Raw genomic sequence first — 22438 nt, forward strand, 5'->3', positions numbered from 1 at the left:
GTGTGCCGGGCTTTGGGCTCAATCACCGGCACTATGAGTTTGTATTCTTTAATCTCTCAAAGCATACTTTCTGTTTTTCTAGGATGATTTTCTATGTGGATGGAAGCACCTTTGCCTTTAGAAAAGTGAAAACTATTCAATGTTATTAAAATATACATAAGAAGCCAAGCCTAATGGGGGTATGCCTGCAAGCCTAACATTTAGGAAATGGAAGCAGAAATCAAAATTAGTCTTGGCTATATAGGAAGTTTGAGCTTCAAATGGGCTATACCAGACCCCATCTCAAAAAAAAATAAAAAATAAAAAAGGTAAAATAAAAGTCATGGTCTTGATGCTTCTACCATGGGCGGGAACCCCAGCTTAGTTTCCCTGGAACTACCTAAATGACCCTTGGTGATAGGAAGAAGGACAAAATTGAAAGTCCTGCAAGGGTAACAAGGCCAAACATCCCGGTTCTTTTATTTCCTCACTATGTCTGAGAAAAGTGGCCCCTGGATTCCACCCTCACTGTAGATAGCCTGGAATGTAGGGACTGTGCTTGGGAGGCCAGAAGTTTCCCCTTTCATGACACACGGAGGCATTTGCAAGTGAGTAAGCTGTTGTCCCTCAGTTCCTGAGACTCCCATTAGAACCTGGCCGTCCTGCTGGTCGGGTAAGGGCTGAGCAGAGGCGGCTCTGCCCATTCATATCACAGTCATGTGATCGGTGGGGGCACAACAATTCTCATATCTAGCAAATGAGAATTCCACTGGGTGGCAGGGAGCCTGCCCTGACCCCCCCCATACTCACAGTTATAGCTCATACGTCTTAGTATAAATTGGGAACACTCCATTTGGAAACTGCCATAGAACAAATTAAAGTAGACTTCTCACGGCTCACTATGGCTACTGGGCATCCTCAGTTGACTTTCACAGTAACCCGGCCGGCTGCCTTTTGTCTCCATAGGGGGATTTCAACAGTGAAGTGTTTTAAAGGATCACACTGGTTTTTGTTAAACCAATTTGATAGCCTGTAAGTGAATGTGCCCCGTTACTGTGACGATTAAACCAAGTGATATTTGGGACATGTTAAACAGCTAGTAATTTGCTAAATACTAAATAAATTTCAATCTATTTACTAAGACCTTTTATTTTGAAGGGACCAGCCCCCTCCCACCCCCCCCACCCCTGTTTTGGCAGCCATGACAGGCTAACATGTGCTTGCCTGACCTTGCAGGGCCAGTCCTGGTCATTAGGAGGTCAGATGTCCTCCCAGTGGCAAGGAACCAATCAGAAGTTAGCTGGTGGGGCTATGCTTTAGACAAGTGCATGACAGTGACATGCAGAGCATAGCAACCACCCTGGGAGGGCCTATGGACCATAACAACCAGTTGACCAATCAACACAGGGCAGGTCGTCCAAGCCTGGAGGCACACCAATCCTGAGCCTGTGCGTACCCCTAGACATTCCCCTTACGCTGCCATAGAAGATCCCTGTCTCGTGGTATCTTGGGGTCTTTTCTCCAGCCATCTACCGAGGTGGTTGGATGAAGGGCCTGAGCTAATGGTGTCATCTCATTAAACAACTGCAATAAAAGACTCTTTGCTTTTGCATCGAAATGGGCCTCTTGATGGTTTGGGGGTTCAGAATTTGGACACAACAACTTGAAATATGAGGCTTCTAATAAAATCTCAGACTCAGAGTTTAATTGTTTTGAATAGACTCTATTACACGAGGAAAGTTTCGCTGAGGTCACGGTTGATTAGCCCAGAGTGAAAGAGTCATTGTTTTGGGTTACTCCTGGTCAATGGCAAGATTTGGGATTTAGGGGTTTGAAGGACAGCAGAAGGGACCAGGGCAGAGGGACCGCCAGAGTCTGTCTTCCTCGAGAAAACCTGGTTTGTCCTGGGACCCAGGGGGGGGGGGTCATTGGCTCTTTTAAGTCTATTCCTTAGCGTTCACCGCAGCACCTCCCCCAGCCCGTGATCGTAGAGGCTCACACAGGAAACCGGGAGAGCAATGCTGATGGGGCCTGTGTTCTCCACCGCCCCTGGGAGCCTCCCATGCTCTCCACCACCACTGGGAGCCCTACGAGCCTCCCACGACGATCCTCCGGCTGATGGCCCCGGGCAGGGTGTAGATAAAGAGGACCAGGAAGACGACCAGGATGAGCAGAATGAACGCGATGATGATGTACTTCTTGTAGTTCTTCCAGATGAGGTGGTACAGGCACTTGAAGGGGCTCACGAACCACGAGAAGGAGGTGTCTGGGCGGCTAGGGAAGAAATCGGGGAAGGGGTCGTGTTCAATACCCAGGAAACACTTCTGATACTGGAGCTTCAAAGGGACTATACCAGACCCCATCACACACACACACACACACACACACACACACACACACACACACACACACACACACACACACACAAAGGTAAAATAAAAGTCACAGTCTTGATGCTTCCAGTATGCTCGGGAACCCCAGCTTAGTTTCCCCAGAACTACCCAAATGACCCTTGGTGATAGGGAGAAGAAAAATCTATGGGGATGAAAGTTCTGCAAAGTGATCAAGGCCAAACATCCCGGTTCTTTTATTTCCTCACTATGTCTGAGGGGTCTTTCTGGGGACCCACAGGAGAGGCCTAAGAATAGGGGTGAGAGGCCATTCTGCCTAAAGCAACAGGAATAGAACAGCTTCTTCCTATCACCACGGGTCATTTGAGTAGTTCTGGGGAAACTAAGCTGGGGTTCCCACCCATGGTTCCCAACTGCAGCTCGGCCATACTCACTTGGGCTTGGCCAAGGGCTCGGGCTCCTTCCGGGCTTTCCCAACAGGGTTTTTCTCGGCTTCTTCTGCTGTGACCAAGTGGAACTCAGCTTCAACCTTGCCCTGCATCAGACAGAAATGTCAGTTTCTAATCACACAGGCCTGTTGTGGGGGAAAAACCAAACTCTCTAAAAGTGCTATCGTATCAGAGTTTACTAGGAAGTGCTCTGACTAGTCTGTTGGTTTCTTCTGAGAAGGATCTGGTTCTCAGTGGGGAGGGGGTGGAGAAACCATCTTGTGGGAAATCTTAAGAGCCCCAGGGTAGGCCCGGAGAGAGGGCTCAGTGGGTGGAGAGCTTGTTGGGAAAGCATGAAGACTTGGGTTCTGTTCCTTATCACCCACATAGAAACCTGAGGTGGCAGCTTGCATAACCCCAGTAGTGAGGACAAAGAGACGAGTGATCCCAGGGGCCATGGGACAGCCAGTCTAGCTGAAACAGTGATGATGAAGATCCTCCAACACCAACTCTGGTCTCCACACATGCATACCTGGGTGCACGCACCTCTGCACACACGTGTACACACTTGCATTAGCCCTACACACCGACACCACCACAGAGGCCCGTACTGAGGCTATGGTTGAGTTTGGTGTATGGAAATGGTCCCACATATGCAGACGACAGACACAGGTACATAGACGCAGACAACCCACACGGACCACTCTGGCATCTTTAACATGACAACAAACCTGACTAATTAATGGTGGGAACTGGAGAGTCATTAGGAAGGGAGCTAATGACTCTCGTGGCAGGCCTCTTTATATCAGCTACTTCCTTTCCTGTCAGTTCTCAAGAGGAAATCAGGGGCTGTGACCCTGAATTTTCAAAATGGCTTCTCTGTCACCCATCATTTAGTGTGTGTGTGTGTGTGTGTGTGTGTGTGTGTGTGTGTGTGTGTGTGTGTGTTCACGCACTCTCTAATGATATCAGCGCTAACCTTTTATTTTAGAACTACCCCTGCCTCCTCTCTGACAAAGACACTCTCCGATTTGGAAGTTATCAGTGCCAGGTGATTCTTTCAAGCACCAAGCCAAGCCAGAGTTATTGGCAGTGATGCAAACCCTGGACTGACAGGCTACGCTGCAGAAATCGCATTGTTCTTGTTCAATCACTCATTCACCACGTGACCGGCCTCTGTAAGCCACTGCGGGTCCAGGCTCTGGGGACTCTGATTCGCTGGAAACCCTGCTCCTAGTGGAAGAGCTTTTCTCTCCTCCTGTCTCCTTAGAGACTTGTACACTGAGCTCCAAGGTGATGCAACAGTTAGGGGGCAGCAGAACGGTAGGGGGACTGAAGCATTTTAACAACCGCAATCACCGTCACAGCCTCTCTCTGTGGGTCACATGTGCCTTCGAGATTATATGACTATTTGGTTGATTTCTTATTCCACTCAGCCATGTCCTGTGATTTAGAAATGTCTCTTAAATACATGACTATGTGTAGTCTCTGATTCCCATTGGGAAATTATGGCGGTCAATGACCTACCTGCGGAGTGGTTGGGAAATATTTTAAAACTGAAGGAAGTAAATAGTATAGAACCTCTGTAGGTTACAGTCACCCTTCCCCACAATTATCAGCATATAATAATAATAATAATAATAATAATAATAATAATAATATTGAATAATTCAAACTGCAGTTGTACATCTAGTCTCTGGCTCAGTTACTCTATTACCTCCAAATCAAGCAAGGTAGCTATTCTTTTTGTAGACCAAACAACGTTTCCAAGGGTGTACACACAATAAGCCATGCAAGTAGAGTTTGAATCCTGGTCTGGGAGACACAAAGGCTCCTGACATTCCCATGGTAACAAACTGACTGGCAGCTCATCCATTCATTTGGTGGACACCGGATTAGAAGGGTTAAAACGCTCTTCTCCGATGAGTTCATGATGTCTCCGTGACCACCACCTAATGGCGCTTGTCTCCTTGAGTCTTGATCTCCTCATCGGTCAGCCGCCCTAGAGTGAGCTGCCTGCGGCGTCTAGGATGTGCAGAGGTAGAGCTCCAGGGACCTCCCTAAGACTACAGCTCAGCATCCACGGCATAGTCTCAGTACACAGGCGGAGCTGTCTCCCAGGTGGCCTAAACTCTGCTGAGCCGTGTTTTGCTTTAAGAACTTCATCCAGTTGCTTTAATTTGACAGAGAGTTAGCTTGAGAGGTGCTGGCCAATTACCAGCTCTGGAATTCTTGGAACAGGGTGGAGATGAGCAGGGAACACTCAGGACGAGAGCAGAAGAACCAAAGCAACCTGTGTAGACTCCAGAGCGCAATCAGAAGCTCGGCTACAGAGCTCTGTAGCGCAAACAATGCTCCATACGCCTTTGATGCATTCAAAGTACCCAGCTAAGTGGGCAGCATTTCCACGTCCGTGTTGTAGACAGAGAAAGCTTGGAGCTGCTTGCTAATCTCGATTGTACAATTATGAGGAGAATCCAGAGAGAGATCCACTTACATCCAGACTCATTGTTTTGCTACTTATATGTCCAAGTCCAAGTGACTCCTTGCTGAGAACAGAGCACTTGGAGAAAAGCTCATGGCTGAAGGGAGAGAGAGGCAGAGAATCACATGGCTGTCTGGATGAGTAAGAGGTGTCAGGTGGACTTACATTCAAATCATGAGTTCAAGTCTTGGTGCTCTTAGTCATTTGGTTTAAAATGCTGGGTCAACCCAAAGCAGCATTAGATGTCCTAGGATTCAGAAATGTTATTTGTATTTGTGTGTGTGTGTGTGTGTGTGTGTGTGTGTGTGTGTGTGTGTGAGAGAGAGAGAGAGAGAGAGAGAGAGAGAGAGAGAGAGAGTCTGTGTGTGTTGTGTGTGTATGAGAGAGAGAGAGAAAGAGACTGTTTATGTGTTTGTGTGTGTGAGAGAGAGAGACTCTGTGTGTGTTTGTGTGTGTGTGTGTGTGAGAGAGAGAGAGAGAGAGAGAGTCTGTATGTGTTGTGTGTGTATGAGAGAGAGAGAAAGAGACTGTTTATGTGTTTGTGTGTGTGAGAGAGAGAGACTCTGTGTGTTTGTGTGTGTGTGTGTGTGAGAGAGAGAGAGAGAGAGAGAGAGAAAGAGACTCGTGTGTGTGTGTTAGAGACAGAGAGACTCTGTGTGTTTGTGTGTGAGAGAGAGAGACTATGTATGTTTGTGTGTGTGTGTGTGTGTGAGAGAGAGAGAGAGAGAGAGACAGAGACAGAGACAGAGACAGAGACAGAGACAGACAGGCAGACAGACAGACAGACAGACAGACAGAGAATAGCTTGCAGTAATCAGTTCTCTTCTTCAACCCATGGGTCTTGGGAATTACACACAGTTCTCCAGGCTTGGCAGCAAGCACCCTCACCCACTGAGCCATCTTTAATAATGACTGATAACTAACTGTGCCTTTTCTGAAAAGTTCTGAAGGGATTCCAGCCTCGTTCTGGCATTGGTATGTGTGCATGATCCCAGCTTATGGACTGCAAATGGACAGCTCAAAGACGGCACAGAGCAGCGTAGCTCAGCACAGACAATAGTTGAATGACTGTAACTTAGTGACCTGCACGGAAACAATGTGACCTCGAGCAAGCAGTCTGTCCTCTCTAAGACTCACTGTCCTAGGATATTCATAGTACAGACATACCGCTGCCACCACCCTCCTCCAGCACAAGGTTGTTCCAGACACACATAGATGTGCCCAGACACACATAGATGAGCCCCACAGGTCCAGAGTGTGACAGGAAATCATAAGAAGGCCGAGCACATAAATCCCGACCTCGGCATAGAAGCCATCATCTATTATTATGAAGAGCCTTGCTTGCTCTAGCCTCTGGAAGGCAAAGGGGAAGGTGGGACTGTCGCATTCTGGTAAACACTGCTCCTCATCGCCTATCTCTGTATCCAGAGGGCCTCGCTTCCTCTCTGTCATCAGTATTCAGCCTTGCACCAAACAGAGGTCTTAAGCTAGTAATATCCTCCTAATGTAATTTAAAATCAGGGTTAGAGGGGAAAAAACAAAACCCGCACTACACACTAACCTTATGACATCTGTGGATGGAAAAGAATGACAAGGACAGGTTTCTGAAGAGAGTGTGGATGTTCCCTACCATGGTTACTGTTAGGAACTTGGAAGTTCCACAAGCTGGGTGCGGCTATCAGGTAAGTGGAGAGGAGGCTGCGTTCAGAACGGACACACCTTTGTCATCAATAATTATTATTGCTCATTAAAATGTATTCTCACCGGCGTTAAAGGCGTCATTTGCAGAAATTTCGTGATGGAATGTGCATTGGCAAAATATATTAAGGAAAGAAATATACACGGAGAGTTCTGGTTTGAACCTGAAATGTCCCTCGGGGCTCCTGTTTTCAGTGTCTGCCTTCTGCCTGGTTGGGTGATTTTTCCAGGGACCGTGGAACCTTCATGAGGTGAGATGCAGACGGTTGAAAGTGGGTCACTAGGGATGGGTCATTGAAGGTCATATGCATTGCCTCAGCCTCGTTCTCGCTTTCTGGTCCACCATGAAGGACTGCCCTTTGCCACACACTCACCACCGAGTCTTCCCTGCTATGATGGACTGAAACCCTCTTCCTAAATTGTTTATCACAGCCATGTCAAAGTAGCTGATTCATTCATATGCCCATAAGTCCATATATGTGTGTCTACATTGTATATAGCCATGCTCTCAATCTAGGAATTTCATATATTTTTTTTGAGACACGGTTAGGAATACACGCATGGGTGTGTCCGTGAGACAGTGTTTCCAGGGAGGTTTAACTAGGAAAGAAGGCTTGCCCTGGATCCCGGTGGTTCCCCGCCATGGGCTGGAGTCCTGTACTCAATAAGGAAGTGGAGAAGAAGTTCACCAGCTGGCTCCAATCTCTGCTTCCTGACTGTGGAAGCAGCATGACCGGCCACGGCTGCTGTGCCTTCTCGGTTGTGCTGAGCTGCATCCCTCAAATGGAATTAAAATAAAGATTTCTTTCTTTTGCCAGGTATCTGTCACAGTGACAGTTGACTGAGACACACAGAAAACGTGGGCCTAACCAGTGCCTCAGCCATAGTTTTCACAAGATGATATGTGTAGGGGGGTGTGCCAGTTCTCTGCACCCTTTGTGCTTGCTCTTCTTGTGAAGATATACTATACACACTCAACCTTAAAACCAGCCTTTATGAGCGCCGGGTGGTGGTGGCGCACACCTTTAATCCCAGCACTCGGGAGGCAGAGGCAGGCGGATCTCTGAGTTCGAGGCCAGCCTGGTCTACAGTGTGAGTTCCAGGATAGGCTCCAAAGCTACACAGAGAAACCCTGTCTCGAAAAATTAAAAAAAAAAAAACAAAAAACAAAATGAAAACAACAAACAACAAAAAACAAAACACAAAACAAAACAAAGCAAACCCAGCCTTTATGTATAAACACTCCTGTCTGGTCTTAGAAAACCAGCATCTGCCTCATGTGTCGTGATCTGTGTACCAAGCGGCCTCCTTAACCAGGCTGTGGACTCAGAGATGCCAGGGCCTCACCCCCCATCACTGAACCCTTAGCTCTTAGCCACTGAGGATTCCGCTGACAGCTGCTTACTCAGCCTGAAGTACAGCAGCCTCCTTTTTAATTTAGGGCTTGATGGCCCTGGTACCTAACCTAGGATACATGTTAATTTGTGGGATTTGCCTGCAGAAGAAATTCTCTGACCTCTATATCTTTTTTTTTTTTTTTTTTTTTTTTTGAGACAGGGTTTCTCTGTGTAGCTTTGGTGGCTGTCCTGGCACTTGCTCTGGAGACCAGGCTGGCCTCGAACTCACAGAGATCCGCCAGCCTCTGCCTCCTGAGTGCTGGGATTGAAGGTGTGCGCCACCAATGCCCGGTTGACCTCCATATCTTAAAGGACAGATTTATTCAGAGATGGCCATTTTCCCTTATTCAGTATTTTACTGTGATATTTTTTATACATTTTGCAGTTGCTATATTAGACTTTAGCATGATTTTAATTGCTTATCAACATTCTTGGCCATGTATGTCCATGCAATTCATATTTATTAGGAGTTCATTTTCAGGACCACAGGATATAAATTAACTTATAGATATTTGTTGTTGTTGTTGTTGTTGTTGTTGTTGTTGTTGTTTTAAGACAGGGTTTCTCTGTGTAGCTTTGGAGCCTGTCCTGGCACTTGTTCTGGAGACCAGGCTGGCCTTGAACTCACAGAGATCCACCTGCCTCTGCTTCCCCAGGGCTGGGATCAAAGGTGTTCACCACCACGCCTGGCTCAGGATATAAATTTATTAAAGTCTAGGAAAAGCTGCCAGGTTTACAAAACTATACAACCCAAACTTATAGATTTACTTTGCTTCATGTACTTAGCAATGTTTAACATTCATTTATTTTGAATTTTTCTTTTATTCTTTCTCATACATTATATCCCAACTGCAGTCTCCTCCCCCCTCCTCTCCTCTCAGTCCCTCCCACCACCTCCCCTCCCCCCAGACTCACTCCTCCCCCATTTGCCCTAAAAAATATAATCATGCCTCCCCGGGATATTCACTGAACCTGGCCTAACAAGTGACAGTAAGTCTGGGCACAAGCCCTCGTATCAAGGTTGGATGAGGCAGCCCAGTAGGAGGAAAAGGGCCCCAAGCACAGGCCAAGGAGTCAGAGACAGCCACACTCCCACTAACGGGAGTCAGGCAAGAACACCAAGCTACACTTCCATAAGCTATAATCAGAGGACCTGGCTCAGACCTGTGGAGAGTCCATGATTGTTGCTTCAGTCTCTGTGAGGCCCACTTGTCTTTTAAGAGGACTAGTTGCTGCACGAAGTCTATAATCTGGAGTGCAATGTGTGCATATGCCCCTCTGCTCTGCCAAGGACACCCATCCTGGGCGATCCCTGCAGCCAGCTTGCATTGACTCCAAGGACTGTGTGAACCCAAGCATCTAAATTATACAGCTTGGGCTGTATAAACAGCTTTAAAAATAAGTCTGGCAGGTGTCAGAGACTGTAAACTGAAAGAGGTAAACTAAACTCAAAGGCTTCACTTCTAGGAATAAAGGGACCAGATCCTCACTTAGCCTCTGCTTTAGCAGCCACAACAGGCTACAGAAAAGACATGTATGTAGGCCTCTGACACAAGGAAACTCTAGATCCTCTGGCCTTCTGGAGCCTAGGGCCAAACTGAACACAAAGAAACTCCAGACCCCCTCTATTCTCCTAGATACTTGGTTCCTGGGAACTGTTTGGCCACAAAAGAAACTCCAGGGGAGACCAAAACCTCCCCTGTAGTCTCCGGGATACAGTTCTGAAAACTATTGGTATCAGTGAACAACAGGCCACCTGCAAGTAACAAGACAAAGCCATAGAAACCACAGAATGTTCCCTCTCAGCACTGACCAATGAGAATAACTGGTACACAGGTATCTCATGCTAAAATATGACCTTGAGAAATTCTCCGAATTGTTCCCAAATGCCAACCAATCAGAAATCAACCCGTACCTACTGATGTAATCCTGTAACTTTTGTCTTTAAAACCTAGCAATAGACAGGGAACTTCACTCCCTCTGGAGGCTGCTGCATCAGCTTGCTAGACGGGGTCCCTGTCATGGTTGGATGAACAATCAATGAAATCTTGCTTTTGCAGTTTGGTGGGTCTGTCTTCCTTGGGGATCTTTGTGACTTGGGCACAACATAAACAAATCCCTTCAGTGACCAGGCACAAAAACACCAAACGTTCCCAACACTCTGTGAATGAGGTGTGTGTGTGTGTGTGTGTGTGTGTGTGTGCGCGCGCGCGCGCGCGTGCGTGCACGCGCAAGTGCGTGCGTGCCTGTCTGTCTGTGTCTGTCTGTCTCTCTGTCTCTCTGTCTCTCTCTGTCTCTCTCTCTTTCTGTGCATGTGTGTACTTTTGAGATGGGGTGCAATGGGGGAGTCCTCACTGTAACTCAGGCTAGTCTGCCACTTACAACATAGCCTATGCCAGTTTCAAATTCGGAGCGGTCCTCCTGCCGCAGCTTTCCAAGTGCTGGGAGAACAGGTTGAGCCATCATTCCCAACACTATGAATGAGATCAAAGCACGAGAAGACACACACAGAGTTGGAACTTGAGAATGTGCCACAAAAGACACCTCTGGGGCAGCTAAATCAGCCCTTGCCCCTTCAAGAGACAGAGGTGATCCAAGTGGCCGAAGTTCTCCCTTGCACTTTGCTCTTGGACAACCTATCTTCCTGTCACTTTGGGAGAAAAGTCCTGGGCAGCCTGGCTTTCCTGGATATGTGTGTTGATTGGTTACAGAGCAAACAGGACAAGGGAAAGCTGGGGCAGGACTTTCAGGACCTGGCAGGGACTCGGCATGAATTTAAAATGAAGTCATTTCGCATTCTCCCTGTACGATGCATAGGGAAAATACAGATTTAAAAAAGATTCTTTCTGTTGATGACAAAGGAAGAAGACTAGGGAATAGGGAATAGGTTTTCTTTTACAGATATCGTCTTAGCCCTCCATGGAGAAGTTAGCTAATAATCTCAGGACCAGGTTGGGTAGGACCAGGCTTGAGTTCCTCCATTTGCATGAGTTTCTTCCAGACCAAGGAATTTAGGATGGACTGCTTAGGTTTAAACCATGTCCTTCCTTTGCCAGCCATGTTGGAGTTGTGTGATGACTTCTGTATGCCTGTCTTCCTTATCTACAAAACAATAAACTAGGGATTGACTATATATATATATATATGTGTGTGTGTGTGTGTGTGTGTGTGTGTGTGTGTGTGTATAGATGTGTGTGTATACACACATATATGTATAATACATGTCATGAAGCTTTAGCAGATGAATGAATTCATAACCATTACGTGTTAAGTTCTATGGGAAGCACTGAAGCCCGTGCAAGCAACTCTAAACAGAGAGTAACCATTCAGAGCTCTATCACTTGTCAGTCCCATCACTTTTACAAGACAGAGACTCAGGGAGGCAGGCTGTGGACAAAGTAGCATGGCCAAAGGGAAGCTAGCGTTCTTCGTGGTTCGCCAGCTTGGGAAAAGAAGAAGCAGACGAGCTATGTGGTTAGCTGGAGAACTGGTGTCCTTGACCAAACACGACCATTTGTGATTGGCCTCTCCAGAGGCTGTGGTTTGGTTTTTCAAAGACCGGCACCACAGAGGCCAGAGAGCAGAGGTTGGGACTCAGGCTTCCACAGTGGCGATGGCATCCCACTACTGTTTGCATATTCAGTCCTTCACAACCCGTCTGGAGCAGACAACTGCTGTTAGCGATACCGGTCACTGTCACAGACAGATCACACTCCACTGTGTCAGCTGGAGCCTAGAGGCTGCTTTTCTAGTTTGTCTTTGGGACCGGGGGCTGCTTCCTACTCAACAGTCAGGGATACCCCTAGGAAAGGCCTGTCAGGAGTCACTCCCTGTCGCTACTGGGATAAGCTGAATGACTGATAGATCAGCTAGGTGACTGCACTCGAAGAAGAAACGTCGCAGTAAACAGAACCGAGCCACATTTAACAATAGCTCCTAATAAGTAGCCTTGAGGACAGATTGACCCTTATCTTGGCCACTTCCCCAGAAGCATTATTTGTAAGTGCTGTAAAGTATGATGAGAATGGCATTATTTCCCCCTCTACTTTTTTGACCCATTAGGAGTGGACATTGCTGTTTATAGACTCAGACATTTAGCTCTTTCGGGTGGCAGAAGGAGACGGAAGTGGGGAGATGGTGAAACCATTACCATGCCAGGGCACACACAAATTCTGGCATTTGTTGAATTATAATGTTCCAGACCCAGATTCTGTGCCCTTTCTATGTCACAACAGCCTCATGAGGTACTCATGTTCATCCCCTCGGTTTTGGCAGGTAAGGACACTGAGGCTGGGAGACGGAGTTGCCTGAGGTCACACCAAGGGTTAGTAATGGAGCCGGGCTCTGCACAGGTGTCAGCTGTGACCCTACCGTTTGAACTCCCCAGCACCGTTAGCAGCCATCTCTCTTCCCCCCAGACTCTGTAACCACCAAGGTATTTGGGTGGGTTGCCTATTCTGTCTGTACGTTTTATATAGATAGAATGGGATAGCTTGTGGTCTCTGTTCCTGACTTCTCTCCCTTTCCATGATGTTTTCGGGGTCTGTCCGTGGTCATTACTCCACCCCTTTCCATGGCTGGATAATAAATTCCAGTTGTGTATGTGCATTGTTCTGTATTTATTCACTCATTAGCTGATGGACGTCGGGTGTTTCCACTTTTAAGCCATTATAACTAACGCTGTCGTAAACTTTCACAACCCCATCTTTTAAAGATTGCTGGGACCCTCTCTGCTGCTAAGTCCAATGGACATATCCAAATAACGTGCCAGGCACAGGCTCTGTGGATCAGGCCCCACTGGCATCTTTTCAGGGCGTGGTGCTCCCTGACAGGATGCTGGGCCTCTCCACCTACTGAATAAGGACCGTCCACCTAATAGCTTCCTAGGGAATGCTTATATACTTTAGACTTCCTTGATGGGGGTCGGAGAGACTCAATGGTTTATCTTATGCTCCGTGTGCAGGGTCGTGACTTGAGGGCGTGCATTTAGATTTGGAAAGCAATTTTCTTTCTATGAGAATGTGGTGGTTTTTTGCATGAGAAACCTTTCCCATGGGCTCTGGTATTTGAGCACTTGGTCTCCGGTTGGTGGCCCTGGGGTGGTACAGCCTTGCTTGAGGAAGTATGTCACTGGGGGTGAGCTTTGAGACTACATGGCGTTACCTCACTTCCGGCGCACTCTGTTTCGTGTCTGAGGTTAAAGATGTGCTCTCTTAGCTCCCTGCGCCAGCTGCAAGGCCTAACACTTGCTGCCATTCCTAACCCACCATGGTAGACTCCTGTCTCTCCAGAACCAAAAGCCAAAATAAACTCTTTCTGCCCTAAGTTTCTCTCAGTCTTTGTGTTTTAATGAAGCAACAGAATAGTAACTGAAACGAGGAAAACCCCAGTGGCCCTTCTTATAGAAGTTCCTCTCTTGGTTTCTGTGCTATTCCATCTCCTCATTTTCTTCTCTGTCCTTAGCCTCTTTGTCTGCAATTAATCCTCTCGAGCCATGGTCTGAACTCCTAAGCCCTGGGCCCAGAACCAGCGTAGACTTATGGTGCAGTTGGCTCTCAGTAAGTCCTCCAGGGTCCCAGAAGACCGAGGGTGGCTGGTGTCTCAGTGTCCTCGCCAATATCATCAGGCCATAGGGAACGGAACTCAGAATGGAGGAGAGAAGAAAATATTCCAGAAAACACAGCAAGAGTAGATACCATGCATCAGCCAAGCAGCTTCCAGGGGCTTCGTTGCCTCATAGCCTCTGAATCCAGAGCAGACAAAGGCTAGCTGGAGAGAGCCTGCTGCCTGCCTCTGTACCTCCATATAACCTACCTGACCACTTACTCATACAAGCCCTCTGTCCCTACAAGAGGAGCAATGGAGCAGTGGGGGTGGGGTGTTTAAAAGAATGTGAAAAAGAAAACATCCTGACCAATGTTTTTAAAAGATAGCAACTCTGGTCACAGGTGGTCCAATATAGACCAGTATGGACCAACAGGGACCAATATGGGCCAGTGTGGACCAACAGGGACCAATATGGGCCAGTGTGGACCAATATGGACCAAACTGGCAATGCAGAAAGAGAAGACGTCCCTATCAGCTAGCTATCCACCCTCTTTGGGCAGTTGCAAAAGGATGGGCTGACTTTAAAATTGGGTTCCACGTTTGGAAGTTAAGGAATGAGGGAATTAACACTCAACTTGTGCACTAGCCACGATTTTATACATAATTTCAAGAAATGTTTAACAAAGTGAATGCCAGGGGCCTGAGTCCGGGTGAAAGGAGGGAAAATGGCCCCAATGGAGAAAGCTTATAAATCGGGTAGGCTGGAATATGAAATGGTCATTAATGCATCTGTAACTCTTTAGAAAGTCCAACTTACTGGTAGAATTTTGCTCAGAGGGCTCTAAAAAGCCCTCTTCAAAGCACTTAACTTAAAGCTTACAAAACAGCTTTCGGAGAGAGCACGATGTCCCCTCGAGCCCCCCCCCCCAAGCCCATCTCCCACAGCTGTCATTTACCGTGAGCTCTTTGCTTTTTGCAAAAGGCCACCAGCCACGCACGCGCTTTTGCTGGAATATGGAGATCTTGTTCTCCTCGCTCGCATTTTCAAACTTGGACAGATCGCAGGCTTTTGCAGACTTGGCTGCCCGAGGGAAGCTGTTAAGGTTCATTTCCAAGGAGCCTGTGAAGACATACCCCTAACAGTTATGGAGGGCTTTTCAGCAGGACTCGGATACTCACTGGTCACTCAGTCTGCATTAGATTGTACGTGAGATGTACTAGCTATATGATTAGGTATAAATGCGATGAGGCACGGTGCCAGGCTGATCGCAAACTCAAAGAGATCTGCCTGCCTCTGCCTCCTGAGTGCTAGGATTAAAAGTGTGGGCCACCAACACTTAGCTTGTTTCTTTGTGTTAAATACAGCAAAGACCAACATGCCTGAATGTGTTAGGAGCCTATCATAAACACGGACTGTAATTTTGTCCACTGGTTGGACTGTTTTTTTTTTTTTTCCGTTTTTGTTTTTGTTTTTTTGTTTTTGTAATCACAAATAACACTAACATTATTGTGCTCATAACAAAATCACACTCAGCTCTCCAAAGGCTAGTGTGATTAATCCATGCTCGAGAAGGCCACGGGCTTACCCAGGAAGTCATCCGAGGACAGCCTCTCAAAGTCCCAGACCTGCAGCACCAGCACGGCTGGGCTCTTACACTCCATCTTCTCCAGGGAAAAGATGTTCTCCCGTTTGGTGATGACCATTTGCTTCTCGGCCGGCAGATACTGGAACGGAAACAGGAACCGCCAGTTGAAGTTCCCTTCTCCGGTCAGGGAGTTGTAATGGACGTCGGTCTCCTGCCTGTCGTCCTCCAAACCCTTGATCCACCTGCATAAAGATAAGGAAATTCAAACACTCAGAGTGTGTTATTCAGGCACCGACAGAATCAAGAGTGACCTTGCCAGCTTCTGTGTGCCTGAGCCACAGCTTCCCATGATACGTAATGATATGTAATAATACATAATGATATATATAATACGTAATGATATATATAATGATTTATAATGATGCATAATGATATGTAGTGATATATAATATGTAATGATATATATAATGATTCATAATGACATGTACTGATATATAATATGTAATGATATATAATGATACATAAAGATATATATGATACATAATGATATATATAAAATGATACATAATGATACATAATTATACACAATAATATGTAATGATATATAATGATATGTAATGATATATATATAATGATATGTAGTGATATATATGATATGTAATATATATATAATGATTCATAATGATACATTATGATATAAAATTATATATAATGATACATAATGATATATATAATATGTAATGATATATAATGATTCATAATGATATATCTGATACATAATGATATATATGATATATATAATATATAACAATATATGTATATATAAAATGGTATACATATAATGATACATAATGACATATATATGTAATATGTAATGATATATATGATACATAATGATATATATAATACATAGCAATATATATATAATGGTATACATATAATGATACTAATGATATATATAATAATGATACATAATACATAATGATATATAATGATATATAATGATATATATGATATGTAATGATATATATAATGAAATGTAATGATATATATGATATGTAATGATATGTAATAATATATATAATGATATGTAATGATTTATATATAATGATATGTAATAATATATATATAATGATATGTAATGATATATATATGATATGTAATGATATGTAATAATATATATAATGATATGTAATGATTTATATATAATGATATGTAATAATATATATATAATGACATGTAATGATATATATATATAATGATATGTAATGATATGTATTATATGTAATTATATATACAATGATTATGTAGCTGGGTTCAGATGGAAGTTTCCATTTTAATGTGAAAGAGAAAACCCGGGATCAGAAAGAATTCCAAAGCAGGTTGTGTAACTGTCATTGACTGTTCAAGGATAGAGAATAGGACAGGAATGTGTTTGTGGTTGGAGCCCCTGTCATGCTGGGAGCCCCCTTTGTAAGAGCTGTCATCTCCACTCCAGTGTGCTGGAACAAGATTACACTGAAGCCTCTAAAATTGGGTGGTTAGACCTGCGGTCATGGCTGGGACTCCCCTCTCCTCTCTGGCTCGCGGTCCTGATAGTGTAGCCGGTTTGGTCACTGTGGTACAGGGGTAGGAGCGGGTGTGTGATGGGGGAGGAAGTAGGTGGGCTGCCCACAGCCGTTCAACCTCTAATTTCTGGCTCCACCCTCTCACCATGTGGCCTCAGGTCAGTTATCTGATGTCTTTGTGTCTTACTCGTGTCTGTAAACATTGAAGCTGATTTGGTTCCTGGGTCACAGGGCTGCTCTGAGGAATTCCATGACACACATCTGTTAAGGACCCTGGGACTCCAGGTGATCTTTCTTCTCTGTATTATTGCTTTCCCTCCGTGCTAAGAATAACGTAGGTGTCAAGTAATATGTTCCCCTAGTGCTTCATCCATGAATTAGTTAACACTAATTCAGAAAACAAGTGCTATTCATCCAAACTCATTCAGAATTCAAACAACTTGTTTTCTTTTTAAAAAAGATTTATTATTTTTCGTTATGTGTATGTGTGCATCTGTGTGTGGGCAAGCACAAGTGTGTGTCCATGTCCAAGGAGGCCAGAGGTGTTGGATTCCCTGGAGCTGAAGTTACAGATTCCTTTGAGCTGCCTAGTGTGTGCTCAGGTCCTCTGGAAGCGCAGTGTGTGCTCTTAACCACTGAGCCATTTCTTCAGGTCTTAAACCACCTGCTTTCACCCCTCCTACCTAAGGAAGATGAAAACCCTTCTCTTCACAGAGGAGTGGTGCCATTTTGGATTTGGGCACACTTATTTAGCTAAAGACAAAAAGAAAATGGCAGCAAGATAAAATAGTGGGATGAGAAGGGACTCAAGGCAATGCCCTGAGCTATTAACTGCAGGATGGAAGAACCCTGAGCTTCCAAACCCTGAGAGGTGGGTGGCCAGCCTAGGAGGAAAACAGGAAGAACACACTGCAATAGGGTTAAGAAAGAGATTGCCTGCAAAAGGAGGGGGCAGCTATGTCAGGCGTCCCTACAGCACAAGAAGAGAAAGACTAAAAGGACAAATCCAGGCAGATCTTTTGGAATTGGTGGTAGGAGACCTGTGTTTGTGCGGTGGTGGCGAGGGAGCCGGGCCAGGCAGAGGAAAGATGAAGCAGAGGACAGTCAACATGAGCATCTTTCCATTCATCTTCATATCTTGACGGACAGGACTTGGAAGTTTCTGAACACTCCCAGAAGCCTTCCATATTGTGAGCCACGATAAAAATATCATTTTTGCAGAACACATTAATCTTTCCCGAATGTGATTGGAAATAATTTTCAGATGATTTTAATTCTGTTCTTCAAATACTATTCTGATACTTTGATTACTCCTTCTTTTCATAATTCATTCCTCTATTCTCATTCTGGAAAAAATGCAAATTTTGAGCCACTGGGCTTCCACTGTCAAGTGTATTTAGAGTGCAAGGTGCTTCTTGCTCAAGAATGGCAGAGGACTGTCACTACAAGGCTGTGATAAGTTAAAGTCTGATTCTCTACCCTTAACTGCTCCCTGACTGGGGCCTGAATGGAAGCTGGATTGAGACACAAGAGAGATATTGACTGCTTCACCCCAGGTCCTAGGTGGAAATCTCTTTTCAGTAAGTAGAACCAGCAACTGGGAAGGCCTAAATTCCAGTCTTTGCATTAGCTTTACAATCTGCTAAACACATGGCTCATTCCTTGATAACACTCATGTTGCCCTGCCTGTTTCAGATGAAAGGCAGGTGAGCTTTTAAGGACACTTAAAAAGTTAGTCACCCAATATTTAACTGAAAGATAGTTATATAAGATTTACTCACTGAAAATGTTTTCATAAAAGAGTTCTTAGCAACATGATCCAACAAGACAAAGTTTTTACACAGAAAGTGGCCTTACCTAACTTAAAGCAGGACAGGTTCTTCTGTGGAGTGTGGGTAGCAGTTCCCATGAGGCATAGACTGGCTAGAGACTGAAAAGGGGAGATGGAGAAAAGACAGATGGAACTTGTGGGGGACCTTACCCTTTGACATAAATATCACTTGATTTTTGACCCGTAAAGATATTCTCATCTTCTAAAATGACATCTTCGGTATTCCAGATGGTCACCCTCAGCTCATATCTGGGGTGAAGGGACACAGTGTTAGGTAAACAACCTTGAAATGGGGCCAAAAAGCATTGCACTTTGTTTGTAAGCCTTGACTCTGTCAAGTCCCTTAGCATCAACACTGGAGGTTGGTCTGACAGAACCATGTTGATCTCAGATTCACAAGGGGATGGGTGAGGCAGGGTATCTCCTCCTTCTATGGACCAGCATCATCCAAATGAAGAGCTTGATACAGAAGCCACTGCTTCTGTCACCACAACCCACACACCAGTGTCACTGGCCGAGTGGAAAGTGAGGTGGGCATCATCTCCCATCTCAAATGCTATAACCTTTTATTCTTGGATCATGGTCCCCTCCTGTCAGGATGGGCACACTTACCCTTTGGGTTTCCTTGGTGAAATGTCAACAGGAGGTCCAAGCTGAGGTGTGTCTTTGGGAAACATGTCCACCCACATCTGTAGACGGCCCTTGTCAACAAAAGGAGATTTCCTTTAGCTTTGAGAAAGGGTGGGGCATGAAAATGGAAAATGGACCATTCATTGTTTCAAAACATCCCTTTAAAAGAAATGGATTCTAGATATGATTTGGTGTCTTTATATACACACAGTCTAATTTGTTAACAATGATAGAGGCTTTCCTTTCCCTTCCTTCTTTCTTACTTTCCTTCCTTCCTTCCTTCCTTCCTTCCTTCCTTCTTTCCTTTCTCTATTCCCCCCTTCCTTCTTTGAGCTAGACTCTCAAGTAGCCTAGATTGGCCTTGAACATATTATGTACTTAAAGATGGCCTTGAACTCCTGTTATAGCTGCTTCTGCCTCCTAAATTCTAGAATTACAGGCATGGACTACCATGCCTGGGATAACATACATTTTTATTAGGAATTTACTAATGCCTGAGTTAAGAGTAGAGGAAAGGCAAGGACACCTTCGTTGAGCCTTTATTATACAATGGAGAGGACAGCATGCATTTACTGCAGACTGTCTCTTGCATTCTTACACATCAGTTAAGTTTTAAAGTGTCTCAAATGCCAAAGTTCCTCCAAAGGACTTTGGCAATTCAAATTATAAAAATGAGCAAAACAAAACAAAACAGTACTGTCTAGTTAAGTGTAGAGAGACCTCTTGAACTCTACTAAACCTAAATGTCATGCCAGGGTCCTTAACATTAGATTATAGTCTTCCTAATGTAGACACATTTAATAAATCTTTCTCTGCTTCTCACTGTGTTAGATTTGCCTACTGAGGATGAGTGGCCAACCCTAACTCCTTTAGGCTCTGCCATTAACAAAGAGGACAATACTACCTGTTCCATTCCTGGCTTATCCTTGTGGTACAATGGCCGTGATTCTATGTGCTCGGGAACCAGCCTACACCCGACCTCAGGGATGTCCTCCCAAGAGTGTAAGACCTTGAGGGCCAAGTGTTCATAAGATTCCACCATCTCCTCTGCAGGAAGTGAAGACAAGGAAAGAGGCTCATTAGATGTTGTTCCCCCAAAGAGTGAGGGCTGTAGACACCTCCTTAAGTTCTTCTTGTAACCATCCATCCTAAAGATACTATGAGATGGGAACAAAGGAAAATAGATGATATCAGGAAGAGATGAAGGTAGCATGATGTGGTATGAAAAAGTGAATGTAGAGATGGTGACCTGAGACCAGTCTATTGGTAAGAAGACAGAGACAGCAATCACACCCTGGAGTGGGGATTTTACACACACACACACACACACACACACACACACACACACACACACACTCACCCAGATTCCCGGAGATCCCACAGATCAGAAAAAGATAGATGCCAGACACTAAAAAGGGTCTGATTGCTAACGCCATGGCATGAGGGCCTAGAAATCAGGGTGGCTTTAAATAAGATGTCGGCATGAGGTTTGTCTGTGGATGTCTTTCTTCACTTTCCCTGGCATCCCCCAACTATAAACACCTATACTTCATTCCACCAAAGGAGGTGATTCATGATTTAAAAGAGAAAAACAAAAACAATAATAAAATTACTGGTGAAAAGAATATCACAAAGCAAGATAAAATTATTGAAAGAATAAAATCTTTGACAAAGCTTACTATGGTAGATATTGGATACAAGATAATCAAACCTGACTTTATAGAAAGGGACCATAGAAACAATCACCTGGGGACAGTAATTACATTGGAAAGAGCTGATGGAGTTAGATAATCTATGAATAACATCTTTGTCTTAGAGTTGAATCACTGGGGAGCTGACCTTATGAACATAATTTCATATGTTCGTTGGCAAAATGGTAACTATTTAATCATTACTTGATCAAATGTAGACTTCTGACCAGATAATTACATTGCTGTAAGAGTATATTGTGAAGAAGGATTTTTTTTTTTCAACAGACATCCAGATCAACGCATCACCAATACGCTGTCTAAATAGCAACAAGTCTGCATGCAAGAACCTTCAGTGTGTTCTTGGGTCCAAAACAATGAAGTAAAACAAGAAATAAAAATGGTGGAAGTCAATAGCGCGAAACAGCCTCTACCACCTTAGCCTGAGCCTGCAGCAAAAGTGCGGAAACTTTATACCAGAACTGTGCTGTGTCATTAAAAATGCCTTCCCCCCATCCTGGCCTGCCCGCCCTCATCCCAGCCTGTCCCTCCCATCCCAGCTTTTCCCCGTCCCCTATCCCAATGTTATGGCAGTTTCTTTGGGATCTCCAGGGTGTCCCGTGATAGTCTGGTGCAGCACTTGCGGGCAGTGGGCTGTTCCTATTGCAACTGCTTGCTCTGCACAAGTCCTTAACAATTAACAACCACATGCAACACAGTCAGCCGAACTTTGTCATCGTGAGGGCTTGTCATTTTTCTACTCGATTTTCCGTCCTTTCTTCTGGAGGCCACGATTAGTTTTGTAATCAGATGGCCCAGCATCCCCCAGCCCCACCGCCACTGGAACCAGCCCTTTAAAAAAGAACAGCAGAGCGCTGTTCTGGGGGTTACCAGAGTCTTCCTCGGTGAAGACGGTTTTCCCGGAAAAGACCTGATTTCCGATCTGTATCTTTCCGGGATGGAAGTGCGGGCCGTCCAGCTTGTTGTCTTTGCAGAGCTTGGTCAGGATTTCCGTGGGTTTGGACGTGTCCCTCCAGGCATTGTACCCTTCTCTGAGAAGTGGAGGAAAGACAGACTGTGAGGCTGGCTGCCCTTTGGGGACACCCTCTGAGACCCCCAATGGAAGCTCTGCTCCAGTGTGACCTGTGCAGTTTCCCTCACAGCCACTCACCGGTTTATATACACCCGGGCTAGTGCTGTTGGCTTTGTTTCCTTTTCTCCTCTCTAGCCAAGCACATTTGCATATGCAA

General features: G+C 45.1%; 1 protein-coding gene across 2 annotated transcripts in view; it reads right to left on the minus strand.

Moving 5' to 3' along the window:
* Positions 1-1656: 1656 nt before the first annotated feature.
* LOC107977007 (fer-1-like protein 6) overlaps positions 1657-22438 on the minus strand; it is a 120341-nt gene continuing 99559 nt past the window's right edge. For both annotated transcript variants that reach the window (XM_035449653.1, XM_035449654.1), the window contains 8 exons: positions 22080-22240; positions 20405-20547; positions 19483-19571; positions 19021-19119; positions 15472-15713; positions 14842-15005; positions 2765-2865; positions 1657-2253 (listed from right to left, as the gene is read on the minus strand). In XM_035449653.1, the coding sequence (XP_035305544.1) occupies positions 2067-2253; positions 2765-2865; positions 14842-15005; positions 15472-15713; positions 19021-19119; positions 19483-19571; positions 20405-20547; positions 22080-22240 (1186 nt within the window). In that variant the 3' untranslated portion in view covers positions 1657-2066. The remainder of the gene's footprint in view (positions 2254-2764; positions 2866-14841; positions 15006-15471; positions 15714-19020; positions 19120-19482; positions 19572-20404; positions 20548-22079; positions 22241-22438) is intronic.

This window comes from Cricetulus griseus, chromosome 10 (genome assembly GCF_003668045.3).
Source record: "Cricetulus griseus strain 17A/GY chromosome 10, alternate assembly CriGri-PICRH-1.0, whole genome shotgun sequence".
In the NCBI taxonomy this organism is placed as follows: domain Eukaryota; kingdom Metazoa; phylum Chordata; class Mammalia; order Rodentia; family Cricetidae; genus Cricetulus; species Cricetulus griseus.